This window comes from Thalassophryne amazonica, chromosome 2 (assembly GCF_902500255.1).
Source record: "Thalassophryne amazonica chromosome 2, fThaAma1.1, whole genome shotgun sequence".
Taxonomy (NCBI): Eukaryota; Metazoa; Chordata; class Actinopteri; order Batrachoidiformes; family Batrachoididae; genus Thalassophryne; species Thalassophryne amazonica.
The window spans coordinates 137,670,067-137,697,886 of NC_047104.1; the positions used below are offsets into that span (position 1 = coordinate 137,670,067).

General features: G+C 41.4%; 1 protein-coding gene across 1 annotated transcript in view; it reads left to right on the forward strand.

Annotated features, from left to right (window-relative positions):
* The window catches only part of dmxl2 (Dmx-like 2), a 157,559-nt gene that overhangs the window by 25,642 nt on the left and 104,097 nt on the right, over window positions 1-27,820 (forward strand). The window contains exons 2-5 of the mRNA XM_034163715.1: window positions 24,723-24,848; window positions 25,096-25,167; window positions 25,311-25,389; window positions 25,562-25,706. Coding sequence (XP_034019606.1) covers window positions 24,723-24,848; window positions 25,096-25,167; window positions 25,311-25,389; window positions 25,562-25,706 — 422 coding nt within the window. The remainder of the gene's footprint in view (window positions 1-24,722; window positions 24,849-25,095; window positions 25,168-25,310; window positions 25,390-25,561; window positions 25,707-27,820) is intronic.

The following is a 27,820-nucleotide window of genomic DNA, read 5'->3' on the forward strand; positions in this document are numbered from 1 at the left end:
GCTGTGTATTGAGAAAAAACTCCTCGTGAAGTGGGCGGAGAGCTGCTCATTACAGCGTATCGTCTACGCTGAATACGCCACTGTGAAAGCCCCTTTATGCTTTCTTGATCATGTAGATGAGTGACTCATTGTTCTCATCTGTGTTTCAGCAATGAAAGAGGATGATCTCCCTTCCCCCTAAGGTCAGGGCTTCCCAGAGTTGACAGACAGACTTTGTACCTAGGGGTCATATGTGCTCAGCAACGTAGTGCGAAGCTAGCTGTAAAGCTATTCCTTTGCACATTGCAACAACTCAGAGTCGGTGTCTGTTATTTCCACTTTTTGTCTGGTGAAAGTATTTGAAAACCTGTAGGCATCATGTCCAATGCATTTATGCTCACAGTGACCTCTAGGCTTCTCAGTCCTGATCAACCCACGCGCATGCTCCTGTTGCATTTTTTCTTATGATTCTTGCAGTGATTTTGTAGTTTATTATGCATGTCACCAGTGTGAAAAATAATTGTCCACATGGTCAGTTTTTTTGGGCCTCTTCTGCAAACTGTTAAAAATGATAGATTTTACAATTTTAAACATAAACATTTCAGTGGAAGTTCCTTGTTGTTCACATTATTAGCTCAAACTGCATTGTTTCTATGCTCACTTGCATGACTGCGTCTCAGCGCAGCAACAATATTTAATGACAACACGGCCTGTTAAACATATGTTTCAATTTATTTAAGAAATTATGAAGAATTGTGGCAAATGTTCATTGCAATTTGCAGAGTTGGTAAATTTACAGACTGGCCAGTAATTCATTGTGATCATTGTTTCCGTCCAAAATCTTAACATATAGTAAAATGTGTCAGAAGTGTGCAGAATAAAATCATTTAAAATCTACAAGATTTTAAATGGGTCAGTGTCAGGTCTGGGAGCAAATGCTGTTGATATGTGTATATATACAGTTGTATGCAAAAGTTTGGGCACCCCTGATGATTTCCATGATTTTTCTTTATAAATCATTGGTTGTTTGGATCAGAAATTTCAGTTAAATATATCACATAGAGATTTTTCTAATGAAAGACGTGCGGACGGGTCCGCGCGTCGGGACGCAGCCGGCGCGGTGCGGCGGCACAGGAAAAACACCTCTGTGTTGATAACCATTTGTAAAATCCAGGTGGCTTTTGATGGCTTTCAGTGGAGTGAGTATATGAGAAATTGTTTAACAGCTGGACATGTTCCAACTTGTCCTTAAGGCTTCCAACGGAGGTGTTTTTCCTGTGGCGGAGCGTCGCGAGCCGACGCTGCAATCCGCCTGCACGTCTTTCATTAAAAAATCTCCTTTAACAGTGGAATATCCGGATAAAATGCTGAAACCGACTTCTTCTGAAACTTCTCTGTTCTCTCACGACGTCCTGGATCAATAGAGCCTGAAATGTGGAGGTTTTCAGTTTGAAACAGGCTGACGACGGCGCCTGGGAGTGCTGCACGACGTCTCGCTCCGTGGGAAGTCCTTAAAGCGACAGTATCACCTCCAAATCTTTCATCAGCCGTTAAAATTTTCACCGAAAACCAGCTTAATTTTTCGAACCGTGTCCACTTCGATGTGTCTCACAGGTTTAGAAAAAATTATGATCAAACAAAGCGCCAGTCTCTCAGCAACTTCTCAGACAAAGGAATTCCGACAAGGGGCTGGACGACTCCTCCCACAAGGAGTGCTCACAGGCGAATGACGTCACCGACAGGCGTGGAAAAACTCACGCATGCGCACCAGGGTTCAAGCATGTCTGATGTAAAAACATATGAATGAAATCCATATAGTTTTTGAAAAAAATAAAAAGGACCTAAACTTTATTGACACAGCTCGTAAATGCTTCCTATAGCTTCCAATGAGAGTCTGGATTCTGGTTGAAGGTATTTTTGACCATTCTCCTTTACAAAACATCTCAGTTTTGTTGGTTTCCGAGCATGGACAGCCTGCTTAAGATCACACCACAGATTTTCAATAATATTCAGATCTGGGGACTGAGATGGCCATTTCAGAATGTTGAACTTGTTCCTCTGAATGAATGCCTTAGCAGATTTTGAGCAGTGTTTAGGGTTGTTGTCTTGTTGAAAGATCCAGCCCTGGCGCAACTTCAACTTTGTCACTGATTCTTGAACATTGTTCTCAAGAATCTGCTGATATTTACTGGAATCTATGTGACCCTCAACTTTAACAAGATTCCCAGTACCTGCACTAGCCACACAGCCCCACAGCACCTCCAAATTTTACTGTAGGTAGCAAGTGTTTTTCTTGGAATGCTGTGTTCTTTTTCAGCCATGCATTCCGCCCCTTGTTATGTCCAGATAACTCAATTTTATTTTAATCAGTCCACAGCACCTTATTCCAAAATGAATCTGGCTTGTCCAAATGTGCTTTAGCATACCTCAAGCGACTCTGATTGTGGCATGTAGAAAAGGCTTCCTCTGCATTACAACATCATACAGCATCTCTTTGTTCAAAGTGCGCTGTATAGTTGAATGATGCACAGAAACACTATCTGCAGCAAGATCACGTTCTAGGTCTTTGGAGCAGGTCTGTGGGTTGACTATGACTGTTCTCACCATCCTTCGCTTCAGCTTATCTGAGATTTTTCTTGGCCTGCCACTTCGGACCTTAACTAGTACTGTGCCTGAGGTCTTACATTTCCGCAATATGTTCTTCACAGTGGAAACTGACAGCTGAAATCTCTGAGATGTCTTTTTTGTATCCTTCCCCTAAACCATGATGTTGAACAATGTTTGTTTCAGGTCATTTGAGAGTTGTTTAGAGGCTCCCATGTTGCCACTCATTAGAAGAGATGCAAAGAGGTGAAACATTTGCAAATGGCCACCTTAAATACCCTTTCTCATGATTGGATTCACATGTGTAAGGGGGTCAGGGGTCATTGAGCTTACCAAACCAATTTTGTGTTCTAATAATAGGTGCTAAATGCAGTCAAATCAATAAAATGACAAGGGTGCCCAAATTTATGCACCTGGCCAATTTTGTTTAAATTATTATTGCACACGTTCTGTAAATACTAGAAACTTCATTTCACTTCTCAAATATCAGTGTGTTTGTCTGTTATATAATATATTTAACTGAAATTTCTGATCCAGACAACCAATGATTTATGAAAAAATTAAAATTATCAGGGGTGCCCAAACTGAAACTATTCACAGTGACTTACAGCCGTATTCTAAAATGGATGAATTTTTCCCCCCTCAAAATTCTACACACAATACCCCATAATGACAATGTGAAAAATGTTTTTTTTGGAGATTTTTGCAAATAATAATAATAAAAAAAACTAAAATAAAACTTAAGAAATTGCATGTACGTAAGTGTTCATAGCCTTTGCCATGAAGCTCAAAATTGGGCTCGGGTGCATCCTGTTAACACTGACCATCCTTGAGATGTTTCTGCAGCTTAATTTGACTCCACCTTGGGTAAATTCAGTTGACTGGATATGATTTGGAAGGGCACACACCTGTCTACATATAAGGTCCCACAGTTGACAGTACATGTCAGAGCACAAACCAAGCATAAAGTCAAAGGAATTATCTGTACACCTCTGAGACAGGATTGTCTTGAGGCACAAATCTTGGGGAAGAGTACAGAAACATTTCTGTTGTTTTGAAGGTCCCAATGAGCACAGTGGTCTACATCATCTGTAGAAAACACTCAGATCCACCAAAACTCTTCCTATAGTTGGCCGCCCGTCTAAACTGAGCAATCGGCGGAGAACGACCTTTGTCAGGGAGGCGCCCAAGAACCCAATGATCACTCTGTGAGAGTTCCAGCATTCCTCTGTGGAGAGAGGAGAACCTTCGAGAAGGACAACCATCTCTGCAACAATCCACTGAGACACTAGTCGGGATTGAGGGAAAGATGAATGCAGCAGTGTACAGAGACATTCTGAATGAAAATCTGCTTCAGAACGCTGTTGACCTCAGACTGGAGCCACGGTTTATCTGGTCAACTCTATGAATGTCCTTGAGTGGCCCAGCCAGAGCCCAGACCTGAATTCGATTGAACATCTCTGAAGAGATCTGAAAATGGCTGTGCACTGACGCTCCCCATCCAACCTGATGGCGTTTGAGAGGTGCTACAAAGGGGAATGGTCAAAGAAGAACACTTGAGACTATAATTGCTGTCAAAGGTGCATCAACAAAGTATTGAGGAAAGGGTGTAAATACTTATGTACATCTTAGTTTTTATTTTTAATTTGCATAAATTAAAAAAAAAAACCTTTTCATGTCATTATGGGTGTTGTGAGTAGAATTTTAAGGGGGAAAAATTAATTTATTACATTTTGAAATAAGGCTATAACATAACAAAATGTGGAAAACTGAAGCGCTGTGAATACTTTCTGGATGCGTGTGCGTGAGTCTCTGTTCGGTTCACACTTTGGTGTAGACATCACGGTTCAATATGAGTTAGGTTTTTGAAAATTCTTGAAGTCTTGATGCAGTATCTTTAATCTGTGAGCAGCAGAGAGCTGCCGTCAGTCACTTTCACACTATGAGACAAAGTGTAAATGTAATTCAGTTAAATTCAGTTTTAATTTATTTCATTTATATAGTGCTAAATCACAACAAAGCTGCCTCAAGGTGCTTCACACAAGTAAGGTCTAACCTTACCAACCTCTAGAGCAAGCACACAGACGACAGTGGTAAGGAAAAACTCCCTCTGATGATTTGAGGAAGAAACCTCAAGCAGACCAGACTCAAAGGGGCCTCTGCTTGGGCCATGCTACCGACACAATTAACAGTACAAATGTACAGGAAATTTTGGAAGTCCATGCTAGTGCACAGGACGGGAGGCCTGCAGAAGAAGACACCCACTCCCATGTAAACTTGTAAAAATGTAATCTTTATTTTTTTCATTAAACATTTATAAATTTGTTTACATTTCATCATTTATGTTGGGATGAATTTACTTTGTAGCACATTAAGTGTTTTGCTTTCTTTTTGTTGTTTTTATGTCACCTACGTGTTGAGCCAGGCTTCCTATTTGTGTGTTGTTACTCAGTATTTGCATAAAATAGTCTTCTGGTCTATTTTTCTCAGGCTAGCTGGCAGCAGGGCAGCCTTTGTCTCTTACCACTGCAAAATGCCCATTCTCATTAAAAATGAATAACAAGTCGTCGCTCTGCCTCTGTTGCTTGTAGCTAACATTACCGTTTCTTTCACTCACACCCTGATGTCAAGGTGCTGCCATGCAAGGTGCTCAGTTGCACTGTTCTGTGGTACTTAGGTGTTTTCCCGGTCTGATTAGGGAGGGGTGTTATTTCAAAAATTTTTGAAATCTATAAATTTTTGCATGGAATATGGAAATATACATGGAATAAACCATAACAGGATATTTTTTGGGTCATTTGGTAACAAAAACCCATATGGACGGAGCGTTTGAAAATTTCAAGTAACGCGTGTGTCGTATATGTGCTGTTGACGTAGAAAACCACTCTGTTGCTTAAAATTGGTTCATTGTGGCCATGTCATTCTTTACATGTGATGATTATACTCAACTACATAGATTTTGTTTGTTACAATTGATCGTAACATACGTACTGAAATTAGTTTTTTTGTCAATTACTCTTAAAAAAGACCAGATAGGCTTATTGTTACTATAGAAGTTGAATATAAACTTGGGGTCAAGCAACATTTGGAGCCAAATTTATCGATATTTTTGACGATTTTTGAACCCGATGTCTTCACTGGCTCTGTCCATATCGGTTTTTGGAACCAAATGACCCAAAATTTATCCTGCTATGGTTTATTCCATGTATATTTCATTATTCAATGCAAACATTTATAGATTTCCAAATTATTTGAAATAACACCCCTCCCTAGTCTGATGGGGAACAATTTTTATTTTTGGCCTCTAGCCCTCCATCAAGAGTCATCTGAATCTTCAAAGGAAAGAAGATGGACACCTTTGTGTTTGCAGGGAAAAAGCACAAAAGAAAATGAAAAGGAAATATTGTCTAGTCTTAACTCGGACCCGGCGCCACGAGGGGGCGTTTGCGGGCGACGCCCCCTCACGTCATCAACCTCGCCCCCTCGGATATGAGAGTTATCAAAAATAAAAATAAAAAACAAAGAAAAAGAAATACTGGAAAATATAGCGCCTCGCAGTTTCGCGGATTTTTTTTGTCCAATTTTGCATGCTTTTTCTTTTTTTTAACAGTGCATTGTGCTCTGCATCCTCATCAAGCAGGCCGGTGTTCTGTCGAGATGACGAGACACCTGTTGCGGCACCGCGAAGGGAGAGCACGCGCATTGTGTTCTGCGTGTCTGTTTATAAGAATCTTCTCGCCCAGAAGAAAAAAGAGCGCCAACAACTACCCATAACTGTGTTCTTCACTCGGAAAAAGACACCTGCATCGACGTGTGAGTGGAAAAAGGCGTGACAGTGGCACGGCGCCAGGACGAAGAGGCGCGATCAGAGGAACTGTGAAATACTGGTCAGTCACTATTAATAATTTCTTATGTTATCTTAGGTTGATCGTTAAAATTAAATTCGTTAGTTCTAAAAGCCATCATAATTATTTATAGAAAAACGTTTTATTTTTATTTCTCAAACAAATGTTCAGGCCTGAAAACAGGTTCGTGTTATTTTTCTACTAAGGTTTGAACTTTGAGAGTGTTTACACACGAGAGAAAAGTGAGAAAATGTTAATGCCTGTTTGAGAAAAGTGTATAAAGTGTGTAGTGAGGGGTTTTACAGCCTTAAAACATCTATAATAATTGTAAAAAATAACGCTCTCTACTTCACGGATTTTGCCTATTGCGGGCTATTTTTAGAACGTAACTCCCGCGATAAACGAGGGACCACTGTATATCTACATGAAAGGTTTATGTGGGGTTAATCTACTGTCTCGTGTTGTTCCTCAGATCAGTTGTTGGTTTGGTTTTGTGGTAAGCAGGAGATCACTTGACTGAGGGTCTATACGTTCAAATAATAATTAAAAAATACTGTCATCACGCTTTACTCTTACTCAGTCAGTCTCTTACAATGGTGTAGCCTAAATACACGAGCTTTCTAGGAGCGCACCCAATTCATTACGCACACTCAGATGCAGGTACCCTCTGGTGCGCACTTTTTTTGTGGGGGGGGGGGGGGGGCGACCCCGCCCCCTGTGATAAACTCATCGCCCCCTTAATATTTTTTTTCTGGCGCCGGGCCTGTCTTAACTGCTAGTCTGCTTTTACAGTCCAATATAAAGTCTCTCCAAAACACAATTAATGCAAGCGCTTGTTTCATTAAAGTTAAAGGAATGTTGTGTATCATAATGCTTATTGGTCCGGTCCTTGAACATTATTCTTGTTGGTGCTTTTGTTTTGAGAAACAGTGCTCTTTCACACGCTACAATAATGGAATATATCGTTGAAAGATTACTGAGTTTAGCCCTATTCCAATGGAGGGCAAGTAAAATAATATTTATTATGATTGAATAGCAGCACAATAGGAATGACAGAGTGAGCAAACAGGCCAGATGCACAACCATCACACCTCAAAAATAAATAAATAACCAGGCTTCTGTGCCTTTTTGCTTTGTTCTCAGCTGTGAAAGAATGCTTTTTGTTGTTAATTTGGCTGTTTTCTTTGCAACAGCGTGTGCATCTTGTGCATTTATCATAGCCGACAGTCTGAACATCATCTCTTGGATGCAAACCTTTCATATCACACTGCTTTGGATATTATTTTTATCTGCATGCAGAGTGCATTGTGACAGAGCTGCTCACGCCTTGCAGGCAGGCTCTGGGCTCCGGAGGAACAGAGCAGCCCCAAGCCTTTCACACATGCACTGGGGGTGGGGACATAGACTGGGTAGTGGTAGTGAAACAGAGAGGGGGTGGGGCAGAATTTTTCTGGGAATAGTGAAAAACCAGTGTCGCAGACCGAACGGTCCCCTCTAAAAATTGGTCCGCCCTGCCTTCACTGCGCATGTGTCATTTTTCATTATTTCACTGATTATCGCCTCGTTTCTGCTTCAAATTACACTCCAGTCATCATCTGTCTCAGCAACAGATATCTGAAGCTTTTGTACAACAATCATTTCCACGTAAATTCAGCATTATTTCACAATAAAAGACGGAGGAAATGATCAGTGTACAGCAGCTATGATGAGCAGCTCCTGCTGCGTTCACTGCACCTCCGCCATTTCAAAAACTTTCTGTTCTTCTGTTTTTACCTTTTGTCATATTATAAACATTGTTTATAATATTGCTACATTTAAACATATCTGTGTTTTTAAATGTCTTTGACATAACTAACACATTTTAACATAAATAATATTAATTAAACCTTTATACATATTTAGTCTCTCATCTAGTTTCACCTCTTGTTTGGTGCGAGCAATGAGTCTGGGTCTTTGACATGCACAGGCCGCTGTTGCGGAGATGCACTGTGGAAAGGAGCAAACGAAAATCGTCCTCTACTTTCTTCTTTTTTGGTTGCCCCAAACTCTGTCTTCTCACTGGTAGATTTACACACTAAAAATGTATCCATTTTGCTCCTGGCATGTTCGCTAACAGTGTTTTCTTTTTCCTTTTTTCCCCTTCATTGTTTGTTGGTTAACAGTGTTTACAGTTATTTTTTTGCGCTCCCCCTCCCCCCAAAGAACTCTGGCAACCCCTATGGGGAGGGGGAGGCACGCCTCACAGTTTGAAAACCACTGATTTAAGAGGTTTTACCTTCTCATCTGATGGTTAATAATCCCATTATTCCTTTGGTCACTTTGGGTGAAGAGAGTCCATCTTAGACGATCTGCTTTGTTCCCAAATGATGCATGCGCAGTGAAGGCAGGGAGGACCAATTTTTTTGGGGGTGGGGGGGCGTTTGGTCTGCGACACCGGACTGAACATTTGATTTCTGTATCGATCCTGCCCACATTTTAGATGAACTGGAGCAAGGTATTTTACCTTCAATGTGCTCTTCGGTAGAGTCCATGCTTTGACCAGAGATGAAGAAAATACTCCTTGCAATGTATTGACGCACGTTGCGTAAATCAACGTATTCACCTAATCAATTTTATTATACATCTGATTGAAATCCTTTGTTCTGATTGGCTGATTTGCATGTAATAATTGCAATACTTTTCACAATAAATCATCCAAAGTTAACAATAGCCAAAGTTAACAATAGCCACATTATTGACTGGTTCTGCACCATTTCAGGCAACATTATGAGTGATTGCGGACTGATTTTGTCATAACAGGGCAACAGTGTTTCGTGCATGCGCAGGGGTGATGCGTCGCAGGCAACATCATCACAGAGAGCAGAAGGTTTGCATCCATGGATACTGATGGGATAAACACTCTTCTATCCAAGAAAGACAGTGAGAGTACCGCGAAAAGTATCAAGAAAAGTTCTGCGCTGTTTGAGTTTTTAGCGAAGGACCACGGGAAAGATGTGCATGGTGTTTCACCCGACGAGTTCGAGAAGCTTCCCACTGCCACACTTGACCATGAACTGGGGAGCAGAAGGTTTGCGTCCGGGGATACTGATGGGATAAACACTCTTCTATCCAAGAATGACAGTGAGAGTACTGCGAAAGTATCAAGAAAATTCCGCACTGTTCAAGGAGTTTTTAGCGAAGGACAATGGGAAAGATTTGCATGGTGCTTCACCCGACAAGTTCAAGAAGCTTCTCACTGCTGCGCTCCAAGTCTGGCCAGAGGCTAAAACACAGTACCATGAACTCACTACAGTAAGGGATATTCAGGTACCTTTTGGATAAGGGTGTTGACATTATGGGGAATCCTGAGTTTGAACGGGAAATGACTTAGCAAATTTTTCACACAATTGTAAAGATAAATTTATTAACTACACAGATGTATAATAAAACAAATGATGATTGGTTTATCAGGCAGCATAATGGTGTCACCCCTCGGGATCATTGTTGCCTGCGGCCTTCGGCCTTGGTCAACAATGATCCTTCAGGGTGACATTCCATTATGCTGCCCTCCAAACCAGTCACTATTTGTATAATGCCAGTTAGATGGACACATCACCCCAGCCCTGATTGTGTATGTTGGTTAGGAAAAACTTTATATTGTGGAAAAGGTTTTGTACTCGTATTTTTCTTAATTACAGCAGTTTTTGTAAAAAAGAAAAAAGTTTGAAGATACCTCTGCATTATGTGAAATATATCAGTCAAGAGTACAGTAGCAGCTTCCATGCAATTAACACAACAGTGATGTTACTCTTTAAGAATTATTTATGTTGAAATGTTAAGAGAAACAAATATACTTTTCCAGTCTGTGCTTCAGAATTACAGTTTGCATTATATCTCAATTAAAAGTACCTCAATCACTCTCATTTGTGACAATGAGGTACAAACTGTCACTCTTAGTGAATAGACTACAGGTGTCCTGACATGAGCATGCTTTTGATTCACAGCACGACCTGTGTTGTGACGATCCCATCCGCTGTGTTCACAGCTGAACCCCGTTCTTTGTTCCACTGGCTGCGCTGGATGCTGCGTGTGTACATATATATATATATATAATTATTTTGTGGTGGATTAATCACTTTTTTCTGCAAATCAGCCATTGAAAACGGCTCAAATCACTTCCTGAATCACAGAGGAGGGTACAGCCAACCCGTTCACGCACGGGCCTGACAAGCTGCAGAAAGCATTTTGAGCCATCTAAAAAGGTAATTATTTGACTTGTTTACATTGTCATTGCTTGATAAAACAGTTGCACGTTTTTTTCCCTTCCTGTGTGCTGCTGTTAAAGTAGTACGTCTATAACAGATTTAGCTTCTTGTTATAATCCTTCAGACAAACTGCATTCTGATGCGATCCACTAACGTCACCACTCGCTCTGTTCACTTCTTGTTTATTCCACTTGACGAGCTGCACGTCGTGTTGGAGATTATATCGTGCCACATAGCACGACATTTGTGCGTGAAAGATTTTTTTGAACAATTCAAAATTCTCTGTGCACAATAGCACACACCGGCGCCCCAGTTAAAGACGAGTTTACTCTCCAGCATGACACAGCGACATTGGTCATGCTGTTGCGTGAAAAACAGAAACTGACTGGTAAAACTACGCGTGAATCAAAAACATGCTCATGTCAGGGCATCATAAGTTTGATCCACATCTGATCTGTATTGTGGATTTAGCAGCTATATGATTTTAACATTGAAAAGCCATTTTAGCTTATGAAAAGGCACTTCTAGCAGGACTTGGACCTTGAAAATGTTTTCCAAGGTAAAAATGTGTGGAATTGGAAACTAGTGTTAGTGGAGGTTTGCGTTCTGTGAGCACAGTTCTCTAGTTCCAGTTTTGAATGACAGGTGGTGTTTTTTTTGTTTTTTCCTGTCCTGTGCTGTGTGCTGTAGTTTACCGCTCACCAAAATTTAATATGGATTTTATTCAAGAGTTCTGAGTTTTTGGCAGATTTTGTTCCAAAATATGATAAACTCTGTCTTTTTTATTAATGTTCCTGTTTCTTGTCCTTCCAATCAATTGGCTAATGAACTCTTTTGAACTCTAACTCAATCATTGGATGGACCAACATATCATCTTGGGCACACTTTGGACCTTTTATCTCCCGTGGGCTCTCAGTTTCCCTCAGAAAATATCTCGCACTGCTATTTCATACCATATTATATTATTTTCATATTTTCTGCTCCTCCATCTGTGAGGAAGCCTCTTATTCCCACCTCCCTGATGGCTGGGGGATTTGCAGCTGCAGTCATGGAGTCTGTTTTAAGGTATGAATGGTGTGGTCTTTCACTTACTCCCATATAACAGTCTCTTCTTTCCATTCCACACACACTGCAGTTCTACTTCTGCCCCTTTTCAGTGCAAATCCACCAAATCAAGAGCTGATCCCTGGTTAAATGCCATGACACGTGCCCATAGGTATATTTATGGCCATGAGTGTACTGAAGGACAGTCAAAAAACTACCAGAAGGCTGTGAAGGAGGCTAAATCTCAATACAGTGGTCCCTCATTTATCGTGGGAGTTACGTTCTAAAAATAACCCGCAATAGGCGAAATCCGCAAAGTAGTCAGCATTAGTTTTTACAATTATTATAGATGTTTTAAGGCTGTAAAACCTTTAAAACTGTAAAAACACTCTCAAAGTTTGTTTTCAGGCCCAAACATTTGTTTGAGAAATAAAAATAGAACATTTTCCTGTAAATAATTATGATGGCTTTTAGAACTAACAAATTTAATTTTAATGATCAACCTACGAGGTTGGACAGATAAAAAATTATTAATAGTGACTCACCAGTATTTCACAGTTCCTCTGACCGTGCCTCTGCGTCCAAGCGCCCCTCCCCTGTCACGTCTTTTTCCACTGAGTGACATCTCGGTGCAGGTGTCTTTTTCTGAGTGAAAAACATAGTTATGGGTAGATGTTGGTGCTCTTTTTTCTTCTGGGCAAGAAGATTATAAACAGACACACGCACAACACAATGCGAGTGCTCTCCCTTCACTCACTGCCTCCGGTGTTACCGTTGTGGGGTACGGATACGGGATCCGCAAAGAATCCAAGTCATTAAAAAGATACAAACCTCTCTCAGTGGCCACAGAGCTCTGCGCCTGCGGTTACCGAGACCATGGAGTGCTGCGGATTTTTCCGCAAAAAGTCTATCCTTGCGGGCTGCCAGAGTGCTCCGCATCAAAACAACGAGCGTAGTCTCTGGACCTGTTGCCAGAGTTGGCAGCAGCTCAGCACAGCAGACAGGGGGTGGTGTGAGTGGCCCGCTGTGGCGCTCACCAAGCCCGCAGACTCAGTAAGCACATCGGAGGCAGTGAGAGCAATCGCTGTGATGCCAACCGGTGCCGCGACCGTCCCGCCTGATAAGGATGCAGAACACAATGCTCTGTTAAAAAAAAGAAGCATGCAAAATTGCATGCTTCTTTTGCCAGATTGCAAAATTGCACTAAAAAAAATCAGCGGAACTGCGAGGCCGCGAAAGGTGAACCACATTATAGCGAGGGACCACTGTATTCATTCATTAATTTTTATTCAGTACTTTAATGTTTCTCATAATCCCCCTGATGGCCCCCTGCGATTCCCAGAATGCACTGCGGCACCAGCAGAGTTCTGGTGTCTCATACCGCATGTAAACAGTGGCTAGCAAGGATGTGGATGGTGTTGATCCAGCAGGTTCAGGGGCGATTATGATGATGACACATTCTCCCAAATTGAGAGGGTTATCTAGAGGAGGTATAGCATCTCTGAATGACTTCTGTGGTGCACCAGTGTTGTCTTATTGTCCATACTTCATGAAGTTTGTTTATATTGTGCCCTGAACCAGAACTCTGCTGAAACTGACCTCTTGCGTGAGTCATGGACCGTGAGATGGTGCGAGATTCACAGCTGTGAAACAGCGAATATCCACTTGCTGCGATTAAGGGTCACGGTAGGGCTGGAGCGTACCCCAGTAGTCATAGGGTGAGAGGCGGGGTACACCCTGGAGCTTGTTTCTGTTTTGTTCCTCAGTGAGGTGGTGAAACACATGAAACGTACCACAGTCGCTTGGATGTTGTTCCAGCCAAGGTGTCAAAATAGATTTTTAATACTTTTGGGTTGGGTTTTCTAACTTTTATCATGTCCTAGTTCACGGTGTGTTCCAGCTGCTTTTAAGCATGCTGTGGTTAGGCCACATCTTAAAAACCTCACCTTGTCTCGTTAGTCTTGTCCAAGGTTGTTTTTATATAGTTAAAAATCTTTTTTTTTTTTTTTTTTTTTAAAGAAAATAATTCCATTCTTGAAAAAATCCAATCTGGATTTAGATCACAACAGAGCACTGAGTCAGTACACAATGACATCCCCGTGTGTGCTGATGTAGGGAATTCTGCTGTGTTGGTAATATTGGATCTCACAGCAGCCTTTGAATATTAAAGAAACAGATGAAAATGAATTAACATAGTTCATAAGCTAAAAGGGAAAAAAATCAACTGACGGTGACAACCTTGATCAAAAAATATTGATTGTATTGTTAAACCCTTGACTTATATTTGTAATTGATGACTGGGAAATTTCCTTTCAAAAGGAAAATAGCTAAGGTGATACCACTATTCAAATTTGGTGATAAACATGTCTTTACAAACTACAGGCCAGTCTCGTTACCACAGTTTTCAAAAATTCTGGAAAAGATATTTGTAAAGAGGTTGAACGATTTCATTACTAAATATCACATACTTGGTGAACAGCGGTATGATTTTAGAAAAAATTGTACCACGTCACTGGCTTTAATTGAGTTTGTTGAACAAGTTACAAATGCAATAGAGAAGAAGAAATACACTGTAGGAGTTTTCCTTGATTTGCAGAAAGCATTTGATACCATAGATCACAGTTTACTACTGGACAAATTACAAAAGTACGGTATTAGAGGACTGGCCCTTGATTGGATAGTTAGCTATTTATGCAACAGATATCAGTGCGTCCATTTTGGGGGGACAAATTCTGAATTTTTGAGGATTACATGTGGGGTGCCCCAGGGTTCAGTCCTCAGGCCGTTACTCTTTCTGTTGTATATTAATGATATAGGTTTGGTTTCCAAGTCTGTGAGATGTATTTTGTTTGCTGATGATACGACTGTGTTTGGTAGTGGGGACCATTTGGGACAGCTCCTGGACATGATGGAGAGGGAACTACAAAAATTTAAATACTGGTTTGATTCAAATAAATTATTGCTTCATTTGGGTAAAACGAAATCTATTATATTTGGAAATAAGCTCAGGAACTTAAGTAGAAACTTATTATTGAATGATGCTGAAATTGAAATAGTAACCGAAACCAAGTTTCTTGGAGTTTTTATTGATGATTAATTAAGTTGGAAAACATATAAATCATGTTAAATCCAAAATGTCAAAAGTTATTGTGATTCTGTATAAAGCACAATACTTCCTCTCCCAGTATTTGTTGGTTACGCTGTATTATTCATTGCTTGTCCCATACATGACCTACTGCATTGAGGTTTGGGGAAACACATATAAAACAAATACAAACCCAATATTTCTGTTACAAAAGAAAGCTATAAGTGTTATAAGTAAAAAACCATATCGTGAGCCAACAAACCCACTGTTTGCTTGTTTACACATTTTGAAATTATGGGACTTGGTTGATTATATTACGAAACAGACCATGTATAAAGTTAACAATAAACTCTTGCCTCAACATGTACAGGAACTGTTTAAAATGAGGAAGTCCTGTTGTCACCTGAGAGGAACATTAGTATTTGACAGCTTAAAGATTCAAACTACTTTAAAAAGTCACTGCGTCTCCGTAAAAGGTGTTAAAATCTGGAATAATTGTTCTGATAGTATTAAATTATCTGGTACTTTGGCTGGCTTGAAAAGACTTTATAAAAACAATATAATTACTTATTGTAGTACGATAAATGAGGTTAACTGACTTTGTTACTGTTCTTCTGTTTTATCTCTGTGTTATACTGCTGTTTGTTCTGCTGTGTTCAGATATTTTAGTTTACTGATTAATCTATATTTTCTCTGCTTGTCTTTCTTGTCTTTTTTTTCTTTTTTGGCATTTGTTGTTATGAGTGTACATATTTGTGTATATAGCAACTGGTTGGGGGGGTTATAAGCTTTTGCTTCAGCCTTCACCCTTTCAGCCACACAAAACTGGGAAATTTAGTTTTTGTTTTCTTTTGTTTTGTTTTATGAGAGATTCTTTTATTAGGTGTGTGTGTGTGTGTGTGTGTGTGTGTGTGTGTGTCGAATAAAAATTCATTCATTCATTCATTCATTCATTCATTCCTTTGATACTCTGGACTATGCAGTACTTGGTTTCTTGTTTTCATCATTTTCTTGGCATTCATGGCACCACACTTAAGTGGTTTAAATACTGTTTGGTTAATATGAGGTTTTCTATTATGATTGGTGACCTTTCCTCATCAAATGCTCCTCTCTCTTGTGGAGTGGCACAGAGTTCTATTCTTGGCCCTGTTCTCTTTTCATTGTACATGTTACCTTTTGGGTAACATTTGCCAACCTTTTTCAACAGTTTGAGTGTGTGAGTGAGATATAAGCAATGCATGACATATGCAACATAAGCACAAATGAAATGAATAAAGATGCATTGATAGGCCATCTTCTATAAGGCAGCTACCCCAGTGTTTACTAGCCTGGATCAAGGTCCATTTATGCCTGCATTACCTTGCTGACAGACTGAAGAATGCGCTGTAAGTCACTGTGTGTGTGTGTGTGTGTGTGTGTGTGTGTGTGTGTGTGTGTGTGTGTGTGTGTGTGTGTGTGTGTGTGTGTGTGTGTGTGTGTGTGTGTGTGTGTGTGTGTGTGTGTGTGTGTGTGTGTGTGTGTGTGTGTGTGTGTGAGTGAGTGAGAGAGAGAGAGCAGTCCTAGACAGAGTGTGACGGTGACCGCTTTTAATTCCAGTGGTAATGTATGGGAGCAAATGCTGCAGCAGGAGCAAAGATCGAACCCGTCTTTCACGTTGTTCTTTTTGTCCCTCATATAGAGCATGTAAAGTCGAATTCTATGACCGTTTTGTGGATAATTTCATCCTGCGGGTAACCGTATTCTGTGCCTGGCTGTAATGTGGTCCTGTTATGTGGCTCAGTAGTTCCCAGCATCTCCTCCTGTTCTCCTGAATAATGGAAGACACAAGCCATTATTCTGACTGTGCTGTTGTTTTGAGGCCTGCATGCCCATCTCTCAGGTGCTGTTGTGCTCCTGCACATAGTTGCCAACACGCAGTGGCCATCACTGAATGTTATCCTGCTCATATCCAAAATGTTAACACAGGTTCATGAGTTTTAACTTGCTGTTTTTTTTTTTTAACAAAAACTGAGTAGAAGACGTAAATGTTAGAAAGGCTTCTGTTCGTACCATGTCCATCCAGATTGTGTAGTACAAAGCACTAGTTGTAGAAGCTCCAGTATTAACAACCAAATGGAATTTCAAATTTACTCATATAATTTGGAAATCTGGCATTGTAAGAATTTGTACAGTCCTTCATTTTCAGTGATTTCAGACTTACTGCGGGGAATGCTTGTCATGGTGTTACCTTGACTTTTCATGGTGTGTGTGTGTGTGTGTGTGTGTGTATTGAGCTGTGCTAGCCTAATTTCCTTAAAATGTGATGTGATTGCAGTATGAGATTTGCTTTTAGTCTTGGCGCTGTGCTTTGCTACTTCTGCTTTGTAAATTTGGTAGCACATTGTTTGTTCTTTCATGTGAGTGAAACTTTCCTTTGTCAATTTCAGTCCATGTTTTATTGATTGCTGAGTCAAATCTGGACTCGACGGCATTTTGTTGTCGATGTTTACAATCCCCTCAGGTGGCTCACACCCACGACATCATCAAAGTTCTGTTCTAAGCAATGGCAGTGCAATGATATGACAGGCGATTGAGAAGTTTGAGCTTTTATTTACTTTAAGAGAGAGAATATCAGTTTGACAATACAATAAGAAAAAAAAATTCTCTATTTTAAGTATGTAAAGTAAAAAGGCACCTGTATTGTGGAAGAAAGGCAGAAAAAGATAAAAAAAACAAAAGTAATGGGCAAAATCAACCACTATAAATTCCAAAAAGTAGTTTAAATAAAAACTGAACCAAATAAAAATCACACACAGAATGTGTTATTAAAAAAAAAACATGGTTTCCTTTAACCATTGAGAGATAAAGGGCCAATTGGCTGATTTCTAATGTAACAAAATAGTCCGTCTCAGGGACTATTTTAATGCATATGCTACAATATCGTTCTGTATGGAACTGAACTATCCGGGATCCCAAATATTGCTACCACTGGGCATGGGTGCAGAGTGATTCCAAGAACTTTTGACATAACATCAAAAAAACTAAGCAAAAAACAACAAAGGAAGAACATATGACTTAAATGGCAAGGAGAGCCATGACATCAATCACATTGATTGATCATTGATCACACATCATTATTATCAGGTTGTCCTAAAAGTTCCCTAAAAAGCCTTCAGTTGGTTCAGAATGCTGCAGCTAGAGTACTGACGGGGACTAGCAGGAGAGAGCATATCTCACCCGTGTTGGCCTCTCTTCATTGGCTTCCTGTTAATTCTAGAATAGAATTTAAAATTCTTCTTCTTACTTATAAGGTTTTGAATAATCAGGTCCCATCTTATCTTAGGGACCTCGTAGTACCATATTACCCCATTAGAGCGCTTCGCTCTCAGACTGCGGGCTTACTTGTGGTTCCTAGGGTTTGTAAGAGTAGAATGGGAGGCAGAGCCTTCAGCTTTCAGGCTCCTCTCCTGTGGAACCAGCTCCCAATTCAGATCAGGGAGACAGATTGTTAAGGATTTTATATATATATATATATATATGTTATCACTGTTAAACATTTGTACCTTCGTCTTCTTTCTTATGAAAACGGTGTTGTGCTGTTTGCACTTCACCCTGAGAATGTATGTGTTATTCAACCTTGTTTTAGCTTTGTCTTCTTTCTCATGAGAACGGTGTTGTGCTGTTTTGCACCTGTCTTAACCAAGCCTGAGAATTCAATTTTGTTTTAGCACTCTGGGGTCAATCTGAGCTGGGAATGAAGGACTGGATGTACTTATTGTTATAACATAACTTTGTTTTCGCAGCCTCTAACGACTGGGAGCAAGAGAACGTTTTGACTATTGTGATGTGTTTAGTGTGAAGGAGTGTGGAAGACAGGACACTTCAGGCAGATGCAGAACAGCTGATACCTGCAACAGACGAACGAGATGTGCTGACCTGAAGTGTTCTTCCTTACAGCTGCACTTGACGTATGCGTTTATGTTATGGGAAGAAACTTGTCTTGCGTCATTACCCCCACCCTTAGGACAAGTTTCTTGTTTATGTGATGAGGGCGTCTCTTAATAAAAAGAGCGGAAAAGCAGGCCAGACTTTAGTGTAGCCTTGGTGTACAGCCTGGCCGCACTCCGCGCGTAATATTTGATTTTCTGTCTCACTGGTGTTTCTTGACTCTGTTTGTCTTGTTAAAGGTTTTAAAAATGTTTGGAGGAGAAAATACCCAACACAGATACCCTCTCTACTTTTAAGATTAGGCTTAAAACTTTCCTTTTCGCTAAGGCTTATAGTTAGGGCTGGATCGGGTGACCCTGGACCATCCCTTGGTTATGTTGCTTTAGACGTAGACTGTGGGGGGTTCCCATGATGCACTGTTTCTTTCTTTTTTTGCTCCGTATGCATCACTCTGCATTTAATCATTAGTGATCGATCTCTGCCCCCCTTCTCGGCATGTCTTTTTCCTGGTTCTTTCCCTCAGCCCCAACCAGTCTCAGCAGAAGACTGCCCCTCCCTGAGCCTGGTTCTGCTGGAGGTTTCTTCCTGTTAAAAGGGAGTTTTTCCTTCCCACTGTGGCCAAGTGCTTGCTCATAGGGGGTCGTTTTGACCGTTGGGGTTTTTCATGGTTATTGTATGGCCTTGCCTTGCAATATGGAGCGCCTTGGGGCAACTGTTTGTTGTGATTTGGCGCTATATAAGAAAAAAGTTGAAAGTTGAAAGTTGATTTGTCTTCTATCTCAGGACATATTTCACAAGTCTTGATTTAGAAACCTGAATGAACCCTATGTAGGGATAAGTCCAAGCTGTGCACAAGAGGAATTAGTTCTAATCCTGTCTATAGCTTTATCCCACCAAACATCCTTTATTTGCATCCCCAGTTCTTTTTCTCCATGCAATCCTAATTTTACTGATCAAATCTGATTTAATCAGAATCAGAATCAGAAGAAGTTTATTGCCATTGCCAGTGAACAGGATTCACAGACTAGGAATTTGCTTCGGTACAATGGTGCAACATTAAGAAGAGATAAAATGCTAGGATAAAATATAACATATGTGTCAAAATAAGATAAAATATAAGATAAAAAAGAAATATGAAATATGAAAGGCTGTGTGCAACAGAAAAACAGAGAAACAGAAAAAACAGTGCAGTGGGAGGAGTGCAATTAAAAACCAAAGTACATTGTCTAAAGTGACCCGTGATAAGATGATAAAGTGACAGAGTTAAGCTTAAGGTGACTGAGTTATGAGGTGTTCATGAGTCTAACGGCAGAGGGGAAGAAACTGTTCTTATGGCGGGAGGTTCTGGTCCTGATGGACTGTAGCCTCCTGCCTGAGGGGAGTGGTTTGAACAGACCGTGTGCAGGGTGAGAAGGGTCAGCTGTGATCCGACCTGCTCGGCCCAGAGTCCTGGAGACGTGCAGGTCGTGGAGAGATGGAAGGCTACAGCCGATCACCTTCTCAGCAGAGGCCACAATGCGCTGCAGTCTGTGTCTGTCCCTGGCTGTGGCCCTGGCGTACCACACCATGATAGAGGAGCAGAGGATGGACTTGATGATGGCCGTGTAGAACTGCACCATCAGCTGGACAGGCAGCTTGGCCTTCTTCAGCTGCCGCAGGAAGTACATCCTCTGCTGGGCCTTCTTGATGAGGGAGCTCATGGTTGACTCCCACTTGAGGTCCTGGGTGATGGTGGTGCCGAGGAAGCGGTGACAGACCACAGTGGTGATGGGGCTGTTGGTGAGGGCGAGGGAGGGCGGGGGGCTGTGGCTTTCCTGAAGTCCACGATCATCTCCACTGTTTTCTGGGCATTGAGCTCCAAGTTGTTGCTGCTGCACCAGGTCACCAGCCAGTCCACCTCCCTCCTGTAGGCAGACTCATCCCCATCCGAAATGAGTCCGATGAGGGTGGTGTCATCCGCAAACATGATGAGCTTTACAGAGTCGTGGCTGGAGGTGCAGCAGTTAGTGTACAGGGAGAAGAGCAGAGGGGAAAGGACACAGCCCTGTGGAGATCCTGTGCTGAGAGCCCGAGTGTTCGAGACATTTTTTCCCAGCCTCACACGCTGACTCCGGTCCGTCAGGAAGTCTGTGATCCACCTGCAGGTGGAGTTGGGCACGTGGAGCAGAGAAAGCTTGTCCTGGAGCAAAGCTGGAAGGATGGTATGCCATAGGTATTAAAGGCACTGCGCTGCGGTGGTTTGAATCATATTTGTCTAATAGATTACAATTTGTTCATGTAAATGGGGAATCTTCTTCACAGACTAAAGTTAATTATGGAGTTCCACAAGGTTCTGTGCTAGGACCAATTTTATTCACTTTATACATGCTTCCCTTAGGCAGTATTACGGGACGGTATTGCTTAAATTTTCATTGTTACGCAGATGATACCCAGCTTTATCTATCCATGAAGCCAGAGGACACACACCAATTAGCTAAACTGCAGGATTGTCTTACAGACATAAAGACATGGATGACCTCTAATTTCCTGCTTTTAAACTCAGATAAAACTGAAGTTATTGTACTTGGCCCCACAAATCTTAGAAACATGGTGTCTAACCAGATCCTTACTCTGGATGGCATTACCCTGACCTCTAGTAATACTGTGAGAAATCTTGGAGTCATTTTTGATCAGGATATGTCATTCAAAGCGCATATTAAACAAATATGTAGGACTGCTTTTTTGCATTTACGCAATATCTCTAAAATCAGAAAGGTCTTGTCTCAGAGTGATGCTGAAAAACTAATTCATGCATTTATTTCCTCTAGGCTGGACTATTGTAATTCATTATTATCAGGTTGTCCTAAAAGTTCCCTAAAAAGCCTTCAGTTAATTCAAAATGCTGCAGCTAGAGTACTGACAGGGAGTAGAAGGAGAGAGCATATGTCAGCCATATTGGCCTCTCTTCATTGGCTTCCTGTTAATTCTAGAATAGAATTTAAAATTCTTCTTCTTACTTATAAGGTTTTGAATAATCAGGTCCCATCTTATCTTAGGGACCTCGTAGTACCATATCACCCCAATAGAGCGCTTTGCTCTCAGACTGCAGGCTTACTTGTAGTTCCTAGGGTTTGTAAGAGTAGAATGGGAGGCAGAGCCTTCAGCTTTCAGGCTCCTCTCCTGTGGAACCAGCTCCCAATTCAGATCAGGGAGACAGACACCCTCTCTACTTTTAAGATTAGGCTTAAAACTTTCCTTTTTGCTAAAGCTTATAGTTAGGGCTAGATCAGGTGACCCTGAACCATCCCTTAGTTATGCTGCTATAGACGTAGACTGCTGGGGGGTTCCCATGTTGCACTGTTTCTTTCTCTTTTTGCTCTGTATGCACCACTCTGCATTTAATCATTAGTGATCGATCTCTGCTCCCCTCCACAGCATGTCTTTTTCCTGGTTCTCTCCCTCAGCCCCAACCAGTCCCAGCAGAAGACTGCCCCTCCCTGAGCCTGGTTCTGCTGGAGGTTTCTTCCTGTTAAAAGAGAGTTTTTCCTTCCCACTGTAGCCAAGTGCTTGCTCACAGGGGGTCGTTTTGACCGTTGGGGTTTTACATAATTATTGTATGGCCTTGCCTTACAATATAAAGCGCCTTGGGGCAACTGTTTGTTGTGATTTGGCGCTATATAAAAAAAATTGATTGATTGATTGATGGTGTTGAATGCAGAGCTGAAGTCCACAAACAGGATCCTAGCGTAAAGGATGAGATGTAATTATAAGACTTCAAAATCAATCCTTTTTTATGTGGATCCTGTACAGGGGGTGTCAGTGGAAAATTTGCAAAAGTCTTAGCACTGAAGCTATGGATTTGAGAATAGCAAAACAGATGTGTTACAGGAAGTCTGTAAGTGGTGGAAAAGTTGGGAAAGGAATCAAAAAAGCAAATAAATCCGTCAAACATTTCAAACCTTTATCGTGCCAGGGGGAAAGGTTGTGTCTAAAAGTGAAGGTGTAAATAATAGGTGATCCAACCCAAAAACAAAGTTTTAGAATATGTGTGGCCCAATAATAGTACAGAAAATTTGGAAGAGCAAGCCCACCAGTCAGTTTGCATTGTTGTAACGAATTTGTGCCAATCCTTGGAGATTTCCCACCCCGTATGAAAGAACAAATAGACTTGTCTAAAGAGACAGGTGATTGAGAAGTTTTGAACCTGACCCAAAAAAGTAGGTTGTGGTTCCGTATTAATTTATTCTGAGTAACCAGCATTTTTTTTTTTTTTTTTTTTTTGGGAATGTGTGAATTTTTTTTTTTCTCACTGGGTGCAATGTTGAGAAATGTTGGTTTCTCAGAGTACAAGAGATTGGGAATCATACCCTACTTTTTTTTGGATCAGGCTCAAAACTTTACGACCCTGGTACTGCTGGCAGAAAACAGAAAGATGATGTATGAGTGTGAGTCCGCACACTCAGTAATTTACAGTCCAGACACCGTTAGGAGGGAGCACCTCCACCTCCAAATCACACACACTCGTGCAGCTCCTGATCAACCACTTATCTGGGAGGGAAGCCGTCACTGTCACACCAAACGCCAATCCTCCAGACAAGGCAACACTTCAGGAAAACGGCTGCAATAGAAGTTCAGTTGGTTACACAATGTGTCAGTCAGCAGAGAAATTACCTTGGTACTGGTAGTCGATTTCTCGGCGGGGAGGTGGAGTTGCAGTCCGGCTTATATGGTGGTGTAGATGAGTGACAGCTGGAGTAATGAGTGACAGCTGTCACTTCCTCTGGGTCTGGCGCCCTCTCGTGCTTGGAGCCTGCACTCCAAGCAGGGCGCCCTCTGGTGGTAGTGGGCCAGCAGTACCTCCTCTTCAGCGGCCCACACAACATAGTACCTGTATTTTTGATTGTTTTTGTAAAAAATGTAAGTACTAGGTGTAAGGAACTTTTGTCATTCTGCTTAGTTTTGTCATCACACTCAATACAGGGTGACCCCCCCCCCCCCACACACACACACACAAACACCCCAGAACCCATAAAAATTGTAATAAATCCTACAGAGGTCCAGCAAATTTGTTGAATTTTTTTACTTCAGTACATGTATGATCATTCCCCAAAGTTTCAGTTATCTTGGTTGCTTTGCATAAAAGCCATGTTCTTTCCAAATTATGCTGCAAATGGGATGATTTGTTGGTGAAATAGGCCTCCAGGCAAAATGTCTTTTCCTTGGTTTACTAAGACATGTTGAGGAAGGTGATTGGAACAGTCATCTTCCCTTGGATGGAAGATTTTCCCCGACATGTCTTGGCCAACCAAGGAAAAGACATTTTGCCTGGATCATACCAAATCATACCATTTGGAGCATAATTTGGGAAGAACATGACTTTTATGGGCTCTGCGAGAGACTGACATCCTGTCCAGGGTGTACCCCACCTCACGCCCTGTGACTGCTGAGATAGGCTCCAGCCCCGACACCCCCCAAAGCGACCAAGATAACTGAAACTTTGGGGAATGATCGTACACAGACTCAGGTTTGTGTATGATCCAGCAAATCTGTGAAAGGTCCTGCAAATTTCAAGAAATTTGCTGGACTTTTGTAGGATTTATTACAATTTTTATGGGTTCTGTTTTTTGGGGGGGCACCTTGCATTTGAGTGAAATTATGTAGTTCCACTGATGTTGCTGCAGGAAGTCAGAATTCACAGCTCAGTATATTGCCTAAAATGGGCACCGGCTTTGTTTGTGGATATAACCTGTGAGTGACTGATGTCCCATCTAAGGGGAGTCATAGACTCTCATCACTGTCACAGTATGGTATCTGGATTAAGCCTCGATGGGCCTCAGGTCCTGTATAGGACCTAGTGGGGAATCGGTCATGATTTCAACACTAGTACAAAGCAGGTATACTCCTACAAGGACTGTATTCAAACTGGGAGGATGAATGGGTTCACTGTTGAATTCATTCATTTCGTTTTCCGTTGTACGTCTCATACGATTGCTCTTGTGCTGTTTTCTTTTCCAGGCTTACGGTTCAGGTTGTGATGTAGTAATCTTGGCTAGCGACTTTGAGTGTGTGCAGATTATCCCAGGAGCTCAGAATGGAAACATTCAGGTCGGGTGTGTGGCGTGTTCCCACCAGCTCGGCAGGGTAGGTGTTGACCGATCTCACACACACACACACCCACACAGGTTTGGTGTTTTGGTGTATTCAGTACACAATATCAGTTACGCTAAGCATAAAGACGTGCATTCATCCCTGGAGTAACGCCTGTCATGTAGTGCCCATTCCATCTTAATCACGCACACATACCCTTCCTCTTCTGTGGGAATAACTGTGCAGAAATACTGATGGGCTGAGTAATGTTGCGGTGATGAGCACAACTCTTTATTTTTAGATCGCTGCTTCCTACGGAAACACAGTCTGCATTTTTGAACCTCTTTCTACCAACCCAAACAAACGCTACAAGGTGAGCACAAGTGCAACACTTAAAAAGACATTTAAAACATTCTGATTGATATTGGTGTGTATTAATCCCACTTTGCTGGCACCCACACATTGCATGGTGTGTGTTTGTGTGTGTATGCTGACCTGCTTTCCTGTCACTAACAGCAGCTTAACTATCAGTGGCAAAAGACAGGACAGTTCTTCCTTGATGGCATCACCTACAACCTGGCTTGGGACCCACAAGGTACGCCTGTGCTTTCTCTGTATAACTGATTCCCTGATTGCTCCCACTCACAGCTTGTTCAGTTTGTTTCAAAGAGTATGTGTTATGCAGTAGTCAGAATGTGCGTGTGGCTGCTCGCTGTAGTAATCACCATGGGATGTGAGGTGTGTAACATCGTGCTTTGTGTCCTAAGGGAACCGTATCCTAGCAGCAACTGAGCAGCTCCAGCTGTGGGCTCCTCCACTCACAGATGCTCTGATAGAGGAGGAGGATGGGCAGGCATTTGAGGACAAGCTCCACCCCGTCCTCAGCGACTGGAATTGCGTATGGCACTGCAAGTAGGTCTACGTGACAACCTCTAGTGTTAATTAAGCTTTTTTTATTTACAGTGGTGTAGTCCAATACTTGCATTTTCCCCATATGTTAAACTTGCACAGAGCACACTTTGGAAGAAAAAGATACGCGTGTGTGTGTGTGTGTGTGTGTGTGTGTGTGTGTGTGTGTGTGTGTGGTGGTGGTGGAGGTGTTCGAAAATGCTGTCTATTAAAGATGGGCTCTGGAGGAGAAGGTTTGGGTAACCACTGCTGTAATGAAACATATTTCAGTATTTTCCAATTATTTTGAATTACAATATTTCTGTAAAGGGGTGTGAAATGCAACACTACACTAATCTTTGCCAAACTGGTGCAGTGACACGCTGTACAGTGCGTTCAGAAAATATGCACAGTGCTTCACTTTTTCTACATTTTATGTTACAGCGTTATTCCAAAATGGATGAATTAAAAATTTTTTCTTCAAAATTCTATACACAGTACCTCATAATGACAATGTGAAAAATGTTTTTACTGAGATTTTTGCTAATTTATTAAAGAGAAAAGAAAAAAAACTAAGAAATCACATAAAATTTTACAGCCTTTGCCATGAAGCTCAAACTTGAGCTCAAGTGCAGCCTGTTTCCACTGATCATCCATGAGATGTTTCTACAGCTTAACTGGAGTCCATCTGGGTTAAATTTAGTTGATTGAACATGATTTGGAAACACACATACCTGTCAACATATAAGGTCCCACAGTTGAGAGTGCATGCCAGAGCACAAACCAAGCATGAAGTCAAAGGAATTGTCTGTAGACCTCTGAGACAGGATTGTCTCGAGGCACAAATCTGGGGAAGGGTGCAGAAATATTTTTGCTGCTTTGAAGGTCCCAGTGATTACAGTGGCCTCCATTATTTGTAAATGGAAGATGTTTAGATCCACCAGAACTCTTCCTCGAGCTAGCCACCCATCTAAACTGAGCGTCCGAGGGAGAATGTCCTTAGTCACCGTGGTGACCAAGAACCTGATCTGTTAGAGCTACAGCATTCCTCTGTGGAGAGAGGAGAACCTTCCAGATAGACAAGCATCTCTGCAGCAATCCACCAATCAGGCTTGTATGGTAGTATGGCCAGAAGCCACTCCTTAGTAAAAGGCACATGGCAGCCCTCCTGGAGTTTGCCAAAAGGCACCTGAAGGACTCTCAGACCTTGAAAAACAATATTCAAAACAAAGCTTCAATTCTCTGGCGTGAATGCCAGGTGTCATGTTTGGAGGAAATCAGGCACCATCCCTAAAGTGAAGCATGATGGTGGCAGCATCATTCTGTGGGGATGTTTTTCAGTGGCAAGAACTGGGAGACTAGTGGGGATTGAGGGAAAGATGAATGCAGCAATGTACAGACACATCCTGGCTGAAAACCTGCTCCAGTGCGCTTTAGGCCACCAAGATATCAAAGGAGTGACTTCAGGACAACTCTGTAAATGTCTTTGAGAGGCCCAGCCAGAGCTCAGACCTGAATCTGACTGAACATGGCTGGAGAGACCTGTAAATGGCTGTGGAAAAACGGTCTCCATCCAACCTAATGGAGCTTGAGAGGTGCAAAACTGTCCAAAGGTAGGTGCTTCAAGCATATGGCATCATATTCAAGAAAACTCGAGGCTGTAATTGCTGCCAAAGGTGCATCAGCAAAGTGTTGAACAAAGGGTGTGAATACTTATGTATTTGTGTGTGTGTATGTATATATATATATATATATATATATATATATATATATATATATATATATATATATATATATATATATGATTTATTCGTTTTTTTTATTGTCTTTAATAAATTTGCAAAAAATTATTTTTGTTGTCATTATGGGGTGTTGTGAGTAGAATTTTAAGGGAACATTTGCTCAATTTTGGATTATGCCTGTAGCATAACAAAATGTGCAAAAAGTGAAGCACTATGAATGTGCAGTTTGCCATGCTTCAAGTATTATACTTTTTCTTTTTGGTAATTGTACATTGAATGTTACAGTCATCTTGCTGGGTCATAGCATCTGCTATAGTTTTGACAGTATGTGTCACTTTTGTCTGAAGTATGACGTGTTTTAATGGATGTAGTTTAATTGAAGTGCTCAGGTGCAAG